At 34.4% G+C, this 10667-nt stretch overlaps 1 protein-coding gene across 15 annotated transcripts in view; it reads left to right on the forward strand.

Moving 5' to 3' along the window:
* The first annotated feature begins 782 nt into the window (after positions 1–782).
* The window catches only part of POT1 (protection of telomeres 1), a 96604-nt gene continuing 86719 nt past the window's right edge, over positions 783–10667 (forward strand). For 2 of the 15 annotated variants that reach the window (XM_025045886.1, XM_025045881.1), the window contains exons 1-4: positions 979–1057; positions 1873–2015; positions 4469–4541; positions 5348–5439. In XM_025045886.1, coding sequence (XP_024901654.1) covers positions 1054–1057; positions 1873–2015; positions 4469–4541; positions 5348–5439 — 312 coding nt within the window. In that variant the 5' untranslated portion in view covers positions 979–1053. The other 13 variants (XM_025045880.1, XM_025045887.1, XM_025045888.1 and 10 more) reach the window with 10 other exon arrangements.

Consider the following 10667-nt stretch of genomic DNA (forward strand, 5'->3'; position numbering starts at 1 on the left):
GTAGTTAGCTTTCCTGCAAATATGTATCTACAAAAGATATTTTAGTTCAAATTAGCCTTGGAAATATTTATGCAATTCTTTATTATTTTGCACTTAGGTGATTTCACGTAAATGAAATGATCGGAGGCATGAATCAGAAATTAACAGAGGCTTCAAATTTAGCAATATCTTGTCAAAATTTATGACAGAGACCTTAACTAAGACAGGAATGGAGCGGGCCTGTAGGAATACTTCTTACATCGCACGTTATTTGTGAAAGCCCTACAGGAAGAACTCTACGGTTATCAGAGAACTGTAAGGTTGTATCCCCCGCCCCTCAACTTCATCTTCTCGTTTATAAAAGAGCTTCCTATTGTTTGGCTCTCTTTCTGCAAGTGACTAGTCTTGGCTGCAGGTAATGGATTCACTCCTCCCCTCAACCCTGCTTACACCGCCCCTTCTCTCCCCCCCCCCACGCCCCCATAAATTCTCTGTGCTGAATAATACCTGGGCCCACTGTGGTGGACAATGTCTTATTATTACCCATCGTTGGATCTATTTCTTTGTAGAAAGTACATTTGGGTGATTGCTGGGGGCGGGGGGTGCAGGGTGGATGGCAGGATAACTGGAGGTTAAAAGTGCCCGGCCCACAGAAGCTTCTACTTTACCAAACGGAATCTCAAACTCCGATCTGGTTTTGGAATAGTTTTTAATTGGTTACAGGATTTAGAAGGCAGCCCCCGCCTCCGTCACGGCTGCCTCTGGCCTTGACAGCCGGAAATTGGTCGGGGGCGGAGCTAAGGGGAGAGGCGGCATCCATGGGCTGAGACTGTACGGATGTCCCACGATTCCCCTGGCGCCGCGCCCTTACATATTTCGTATTCCGTGGAAACTTCTACGGCCTCTTAGACGTAGGTAACCATCATGCCGTTTGTCCTCAGCGGGCGCGAAAGCGAACGGCAGTTTAGCCCAAGTGCTAGTGTACGCATGCGTGGGAACTGCGCCGCCGGCGTACGTGTGACGTCATAGGCGCGCCCGCCTAAACTTAGTTTTGGTCTGGAGCGTGGTGAGTGAATGGGTAATTTTGCAGTTAGTTGCGTGGGTACAAAATGGATTGGGGCCTAAACTGGTATTATGAAGGGGTCGATTTAATTTAGAACAATATTTGCTGTAGTTATTGCAGAGAAACGTTATATGTGTCTTTATCGTAAGCCTGTTGTGTTCAGCCTCTTGCCTGACATTTTGAGAGCTGTCTGCTTTAGTCCAAGTCCCAGTCCTCACGGAGCTCTACTGACTTGGGGAAGGTTGGTGCGTACACATCAAAATTAAATACTGATACTAGTGCATGTTCTAGTTAAGAGATTTGAGACATAAAATTGAACTTACAATGCAAAGGTTGACATCAGTTAAATAGTTTCTTTTGATTGTATTGGGGCTGGAGGGAGGAGGCAACTGATAATTTTGGAATAATTTGCCTTTGGCGTACGGTTTGCGTACTATTATTAAAAATTGTTAAAAGGGTTAAAAACGAAACCAAAACTTTTGAATCTCACACCCTCCCCTAGTAGCTTATACCTTTTAAAGCACAGTGGTAAGGCAATTGTTAGCACAGTTTTCACAGATCCTAAAACTGGCTTTTAGAGGTACTTCCTGAAATACAAAACTAAATAGAAAAGAGTTAACTTTCAGTGCCTTAGGGGAAAGCATATTTGATCCTTGTAAAAAAAAAATTATAGAGTAATCCACTCCCCTAACCCCCTAACAATAACTAACTTAAAGGAAAAACAAAACTAAGTCAAAGAAGCTCAAAGCAAATTATTGACTGCGTTTTGGATAAAACATTGGTCTTTGTGTTTTCAGCAGCAAGATAATCAACTTTCTTTTTTTGGACAGCGCTGAGCAGCAGATCTGATATGCCACTTGAATTAATAAAAGAAATCAATGGTGTACCTGAGTTTGAGCCACTAAGTAAATCACACAAAGTAGATTTCAGATCCCTACAGCCAGGCTGTGATTATAGCAAGAAATATATCCAGGTAAGACTTTTTTTAACTCAGAATAATTACCTTGTTTTTAGCAGTTAGAGTGTCACGTGCCTAGATGTGGTTTTTCTTTGAATTTCTCCTGCTTGTTGGTAACTGAGCTTCTTGGATCTGTTGGGGAGGTGGATAACTAATGCCAGGTTTCTGGGTCCTATTTTTATAGAAACGATTACTATACTCAGTAGGAAGTTGTAGAAATGAGCACTATACCCAGTAGGAAGTTCAGCAAACAAAGCTTTATTGAGAGGTAGTGCACCAGGGAACCAGCAAGAAGAAAGGAGCTGGCTGTTTCCCCAATAGGATTGTGTGAGAGGCTGTAGGCTATTGGAAGCAGAAGGGGCTAAGTTGGGGAAGCTGGTGGACTGTTCTGCTATCCTTACTGCTGTGGTCAGCAAATGACTGCTTAATCTTGTCTCACAACAGGGTTTTATTTCAGGTTCTGTAAAGACAAATTTACACAGGCATTTTCTTAAAAACAATTCATGAGACTAGGACATGTTGGGTTATTTTTATAAGGTCTGCTGATTGCATTGTATTCTCCCTTTTTAGTTATGTATATTTAAAATGCGGGCAGCAGGCAGTTAATTGGTGTGTCTCGGGTTTTCCCTATGCATTCCTGACCTAATAGGATGGAGTCTGGTTTTAAGAGTCCCTCTTATTATCCCTATGCTAGCTTACGTATATGCAACTTCATGAGTCGCATGTCTAATTAGCATCTTAAATAGTGTAGAAAAGTTAACTTTAGGACAGCTCTTTTAGCTAATGTGCATGTGCAACTTTAGAAAATTTCGCTTGGCCCATTTATCTCTCCTGCAATTATGGTTTGTTAGTTTATTGTTTCTTATTAGCCAGGGGATGTTGCTCAGGTCATTTTCCTCAGCCACAGATTCCAGCTATGTGATCCATAAGTTCATGTTTTTCATCAAATTAGGGAAATTATTGAGTAATGCTTCTTGGAATTTTTTTTTCCCTCCCTATAGATCTCTGAGGATACTGTTCCTTTTTCTTAAGTATTGTTTTCTTTTTTTGGTGGAGAGGAATTTTAAGAAAGTAATTTTTATTGACCTAGCTTCAGGTTCACTGAACCTTTTTTCTGTTGTATTCAATATTCTGTTATGCATATTTAGTGAATTTTACATTTTTGTTGTTGTACATTTAAGTTAGGAGCTAAGGAGAAAATGACGAGAGGAAGGTGAAAGGCTTATTAATAAAATGGGTGTGGTAGTAAGAGAAAGAAAATGCTGCATTTTGGTTTTACCCTTCTAATCATCTCCGTATACACATTTGTTTATCTTTTACTCTTCCATTTATTTTCGAATTTCCTGGTATTTTATTTCAGATGAAATAGTTTTACTTTTAGTTTTTTTCTATTTTCTCTTTCCAGCTGCAGTGATTTTTCACCAAAGCTTTAAAATTCATTGCTTTGTTGCCCTTCTCCCAGCAGTTTAAGAACTTGTTTCTGAAAGAAAGATAAGAAAGAAAGATCCGGGCAGGGGTTCCTGTCTTTCCTGCTGTCAGCCACTGGGGTGAGGTGAAATCTAGCTTTGCCCCAATATCAGGGAAGAGAAGGTGAATAGTGGATGGTGATGTTGTGTGTCATTGACAAAACTATTTACCTTTACTTTTGAATGAATCATTATGCACTACTGATAGTTATATTTTAATTTTTTTCTGATTCTTGTCTTTTAAGTAAAATTGATATATGCACAAAACTGTTATTTTTTTTGTTGGCTATATCAAAGTCTGGAATATTAGTGTGGGAGATCTATTTTTAAACTTTATTGAATAAGCTACATATCTATGTGGAAGTTTTCAAAGAGCCCTATAATATATTTGTTCAAAGAATCATTAAATTTTAGAACCAGAAGACCTTATAGAAACTATCCAGATTAAATACTTTATTTTACATGAAATTCTGATTAAATAACTTTTTTAGGCTGACAGAATTGGTTAGTTACAGAAGCAGAACAAAGACTAAACTGTATTTTTGCCTTAGTCCATCAAGTCCATACTGTCCTTATTTATGAGATTATCATTTTGTACTTTTGAATTTTTTCTTCATAAGTTAATTTCTTTTTAGTAGCAAACTCAATTTTTTTCTTTAGTGGAGAGTAGTATTACAGGTTAAAAAGAAGCTGAAGTTGAGCTCGTTCATCTTTTTATGTAAAATAAGGAATTGATAATATTTAAGTTGAGCTGGGTCATCTTTTTATGTAAAATGAGGAATTGACAATATTTAATAAGATTGTTTAAAAAATTATAAACCTAAAGTATTTTTAGGCCCTCTGATTTTTCTCTAAAAATCATTTTTATGTCTTAAAAATAATGACTTTGATTTCTTGAAAAACAAGAGTCATTTGCTTTAAAAAAATTATTCCAGTTGTTACTTATGGTGTATAATAAGCCCTTTGTGGCTTTTCCTTGTAATTCTTTTTTTCTCATTTCAGGGAAAACTTTCACGTATCTCTTCTTTAACTTATGGTGGAAACAGAACACCTATTTTGAAGATCGGACTACAAGGTATATAATATAATAAAACCATTTTTATGTAAATGTTTGCCTATAATCCACAAATGGGTAACTTTGCATATATATACACACATATACATAAATATACACAGAAGCACAATTTTACTTATAAGATGATGTAATTGACTCTTCACATTTGGCCCTGCTACAGTAATTATAAGAAGTGACTTCCAGAAAAATGAAGATTATGGAGATTCTTTCCCAAGCCAAGAAGATCTGAACGAAGTTACTTATAGAGTATTCATTTCTTATTCCCAAGTAATTTTCATTTTCAAAATCACAAATAGATTGGTCTTTTAACTACACACACTGCTTTTTTACTCTTCAATATATGGGTAGTAGAGGAGAAGACCATACTTGTCTAGATTAAAACTTACTACACCGATAACTATAGATTACTAGAATTTCAATGAAATATTTTGGGGGTGATATGTTATATAGATTAAAATTGAATAATTAGTATCTCGTAAAAATATTTTTATTGTAAATATGGGAAAATAAATAGAAAGTGGTTATTATGTGATGTTAATTTGGTATCTGCAGAAATTTATAAAATGTATTCTAATTGAATCTTGTTATAATTTTGGTTTAATGCCTAGTAGCATTCTGTACATTGTTTTTGCAATTAAGGTATTATAGTAAACTGAAAGTAAATTATATACATTTAATTGTTCTTCTTCATAATTACATTTTGAAGTAACTATTGTTTTTAGAATGTAGTTGTCATCGATTTTCTTGTGTGTATAAAACTGCCATATCAAATAAGTTTTCTTGTATGTGTGTGTTTTTCTCTGTAGAACAAGAAAATTCAAATTCTGAGATCAACACCATCAATGTGTTATTTTTTGGAAAATTAGCAAAGGACTGTGCAAAAGTTTTCTATGAAGGGGTAAAATATTTTCATATTTATTTTAGCAGTAGATTTAGAATTATTGATGATGCTATATTCATCCTATAGACCCTTTTTTAGAGATTTATTGTATATTTGCAGGCACATAAAAAGTGGTACTTAAAAAATTGGAACATTTATAAGTCAGTGAAACATTAATGTAAAAAGGGACAATTTTTCCTCTCACTTCATTTAATTTTTAGTATTTAATAGAGTGTCTATAAGATATGCACATTTCCCCTCAATTAAATCCTAAGAAATAATATGCTAAATCTGACTATTTTACATTTTACATCTCTTTGTATGTTTGTAATATTTTCTTATAGTTGTTTTAAAAATACATGCCTGCTAAATTCTCAACAAAATGTTGCCAAGCCAAACCAGCAGCATGTTAAACAGAGAAGACACAATGACTAAGTGGAATTTATCCCAGGAGTGCAGTTTGATTCTAGATAAGAAAATCATTCATTGTAATTCATCACATTATTAGAGCAAAGGGAAAAAAAGAACTAATCTTTTAATTGATGCAATAAAGGCATTTGATAAAATTCTATACCCAGTCTATACCTATTAATAATCAAAACACTCAGAAGACTCAGAATAGGAGGGAACTTCCTCAACATGATAAAGGGCAATTATGAAAAATTAACAGCTAAGAAATCGTACTCAGTGGTGAAAGACTGAAAGCTTTTCCTCTAAGATTAAGAACAACACAAGGATGCTCACTTTCACCACTGCTATTCAACATTGTACTGGAAGTTCTAACTAGAGTAATTAAAAAAGAAATAAAAGACATCTAAATTGTATTGGAAGAAATAAATCCCTATATTTGAAAATCCCAAAGAATCCAAGAGAAAGCTACTGAAACTAATAAGCAGTGTTGCAGGTTATAAGATCAACACACAAAAATCAGTAGTATTTCTATACACCTACAGTGAACAATCTGGAAAGGAAATTATGAAAATTTCATATATGATAGCCTCTAAAAGAATAATACACCTAGGAATAAATTTAATCAATGTAGTAGAAGACTTGTATACTGAAAGTTAAAAAACATTGCTAAAAGAAAATAAGACCTAAATGAATGGAAAGACCTGCACTTTCCTGGGTAGAAAGACTTAATATTAAGCTATCAGTACTATCCAAAATGATCTATAGATTCAGTGTCATTTCTTATAAAAATTCCAGCAATCCTTTTTGCAGAAATGGAAAAGTTAATTCTCAAATCCATAAGGAGTTTCAGGGAATCCTAGATACCAAAACAGTATAGAAAAATAATAACAAAGTCGGAGGACACACGCTTCGTGATTTTAAAAGTTACTACAAAGATACTGTAATCAACAGTGTGGAAATGGCATAGGGATAAACGTATACCAATGGAATAGAATTAAGGGTCAAGAAATAAACCCATGTATCTTTTGACAAAGATGCCAAGTCCACTCAATGTAAATTTGTACAGCCACTGTGGAAAACAGTTTGATGGTTCTTCAAAAAGCTAAACAATTATGATGTGACCCAGCAACCCACAACTAGGCATATACACAGAACTGAAAACAGGAACTCAGATATCTGTACACTAATGTTCATTGTAGCATCATTCACAATACCCCAAAATGTAAACAACCCAAGTGTTTATCAGTGAATGAATGGATAATATAGTATATACATACAATGGAATCTTATTCCGCCGTCAAAAGGAATGAAGTTCTGATACCTACTACATCATGGATGAACCTTGAAAACATGCTAAGTGAAATAAGCCAGACACAAAAGGACAACTTTTGTATGATTCCACTTATATGAATATGTAGAATAGGCAAATTCACAGACAGATTAGAGGTTACAAAGAGTAGGGGAGAAGGAGTGGGAAATTATTGCTTAATGGTTAAAGAGTTCTATTTGGGGTGATGAAAAGTTTTGAAAACAGGTCGTTGTGATGGTTGCAAAACATCGTGGTTATAATTAATGCCACTGAATTGTACACTTAGAAATGGTTGAAATGGCAAGTTTTACTATTTTGCCTCAATAAAAATAAATATGTGCCCACTATGCAATTTTTAAGCAATACAGATATTTAATAGAAAATGAGAGCCCCTTCTGATCTAAGTCCTCTAGAGTAGCAATGTTCTATAGAACTGTTTGCATGATCCAAATGTTCTATATCTGCACTGGTTGGTGTATAATGTTACATATTTTTTCTGCATGTGTATTAAAATTATTTAAAATTAAGTTTCTTAATTTAAGAATCATGCGACATCTTTGATGTTAATTGCAGATCCCCCATTTGGAAAACCAGATTTGGCAGTTAACTAAAATTGAAGCATGTAGCTATTAAATACACTGTTGAGCCCACAAGGAGTCTCCAGATGAGTTGTTTATAGAGTTAGCACTTCTAAAATAATGTTGCAGGAATATTAGATATGTGGTTTTAATCCTTTTTGCTTTACAGTTATTACTAATAAGTAAATGACATGGAAAAAAACTGGTTTCTGCAAAACCACAGTCAAACATGATTGTGCTTTTATTTTCTTTTTTTAACTTACGTTCATTTAAGTTCAGTAAACATTTATTAAGGGCTCACTTTTTGCTATTGTGTTAGGCTCTGGTGAAACCAAAATGAATAGGACAGTGCTTGACTTTAAGGAGCCCACTATATCTAGTCTAATGGAAATCATTTAATGATGATAACTGTCATAGAGTTGTAATAGCAGCCCAATCAACAGAATCTGCCTGGAGGATTTGGAAAAAAAACTTCAAATAATAGGCAACTTTGTTTTTTAGTGGAACATTTTATTTATTGTTAAACTTTTTATTATGGAAAATTTCAAACATAGGTATAAGTGGTGAGAATTATATAATGAATGTTCATATACTCATCATCTGACTTCAACAGTTATCACCATACAGGCTATTTCATTTAATCTGTTTCATCATCTATTCATTTTACTGCCACAGGTTATTTTAAGACAAATATCAGGAATTATACAATTTAAACCATAAAAATTTTAGTATATACAAGAGAAAGACTCCAAAATCATACATGTATGTGTATATATAGAAATGAGTGTGTACCACAACTGCATTATTATACTACTGAAATATTAACATCAACTTTTTAAAATCATGACATTTCATCAATGTATTCATATATATATATACACACACATCTATGTATATGTCTTCCTATCTATTTGTATATGCACATAAGTACGTACTTTTATTATACCTAAAATCATTTAACAGTAATTTATATAATCAAATATCAAATCTGTTTCAATTTCCCTGATTATCTCATAAATTGTTTTTCTTTTTTTTTCTATCAAAAGATTGAAGTAGGGAAATTAGTGTGGTATCCTTACAGTAATTCGAAAGCTTCCTTAATGTGTAAAGACCAAAGCTAAAGCATTGGTGGAATTGTCATAGAATTCATTAGTTGTGTGTGCATCTGTGTGTATTTGTGGGGGGGAGGTTGGAGGAAAGTAGTTTTCAATCTTTGAGACACTTATTATGTAAACCTATGAGAACATTTGATCCTTAAGTTCTGAAGTTGAATTTTTAAAAATCCTGAATTTAATTTCTCCCACTTTTCTCTACATTAAGCAAATATTTTAATAAAAATTGCTGTCTTTGGTTGTTACCTGTTCTGTATAAATTTTGTTAATCAACTATAGCATACATGTCTAATATTCATTTGATACTATGCCTAGGAAATTAAACTGTCACTTTTGGGAGGAAATCTTTTATCGGTATATTCTGAAATATGTTCTTATCCCTTAAGATTATTTTTAAAGCATTTAAATTCTATACTTTAAATCATTTAGGGAAATATTGTGGCAGATTGCTGACATGGCAAAAAAATACAAGTTGTAGTGAAATGATTGTTTCCAGATGTGAGCTTTAATCACAAAATTCTTTTTTTTTGTTGCTGGTGTGGTCAAATGAGCACATAAATATGTGGATTGTGTGGAAATTTATGGTAATTGTCGGGACCTTCTGGTTTTCTCACATCAGAATATTTGTAGTTCTTTTAAAAAGGCTAGCTTGAACATCATCGTGTAATCCCTTTAAATTTTTTTCCTCTTCATTTATTAGCTGTTAGGATTCCAGAGGTCAGTATAGCATCTACTAATTGATGAATGGTTGTATTATTTGTCCAGTTAGGTGAGAATTACCTAAATAAAGTAACAGTGCTGGGTATGAGGAGTGCGTGCAGGACTGATGTTCAACCATTACAAACAAGTATATGGCTGTACTGGTTAAAATATTCAAATTATTCTGTAAAGAACACAAATAGCTGCTGTTTGGAGTTTTCCAAGACCTTGCCATTCCAGCCAGGGAGCCCTGGTGTAAAGAAGCACTGCACTTCCCCTGATGCCTTTGCTGCATGCCCTATCCCCCATTCCCAAACCTCTCACGATGGTTGGGGAGGACCTTGCCTCTGACTGGTAGTCCTAGCATTCTGGTGGGTAAATACCTGTGCCTTTCTGGTCCTCTGAAACTTTGGCCATCTGTTGGCTTTGTAGGTACTGGAATCTCTGCTGTTTACCCTACTAGTCTTTTATATTTTAAATGTTACTCCTGAGTACATCTATGTAGAGAATTAGTGTGCATTCAGTCATTTATGCATTTATTCAACAGTTTATTGAACACCTATTATGAGCTAGACACTGGTGATCCAAATAGACTAAGTTCTTGTCCTTGTATAGCTTATACTCTAGTGGAGAAAGATAATGAATAGATACTATTGAATATTTCAAGTACCAAACAATTCTGTGAAGAAAATAAAGCAGTGAAAGAGTAGTGAGGACGAGAAGGGAGAAGAAGATATCTTTTTATCTGGCAGTAAAGGAAAGACCAATAAGGTGACATTTGAACAGACTTGAAGGAAGTGATGAAGTGATCCTTCAGATATTTGGAGTAAGAGTGTTACTAGATCAGGAATATGCAAGCACAGAGGGTTGAAATGTGAGTGCATGGTCCAGACGCACACAGCAGGGGGTCAGAGTGTCTAAATCCCAACAACCGTGACATGGGGCAAAACCATTAACTTCCATTAAACCCTTTCTAAAAAAAGATTAAAATTTAATTAAAAATTAATTTTTTATAAAAAAATCTTAAAATGAGGATAGTAATACCTTTCTGGGCTGTTGTCAGTACTAGAGATTTGTCTACTACTGGCATTTAGTAGGAACTCAGTACATGGCAACGACCATTATTTGTTATTACAG

This window comes from Pteropus alecto, unplaced genomic scaffold, assembly GCF_000325575.1.
Source record: "Pteropus alecto unplaced genomic scaffold, ASM32557v1 scaffold22, whole genome shotgun sequence".
Lineage (NCBI taxonomy): Eukaryota > Metazoa > Chordata > Mammalia > Chiroptera > Pteropodidae > Pteropus > Pteropus alecto.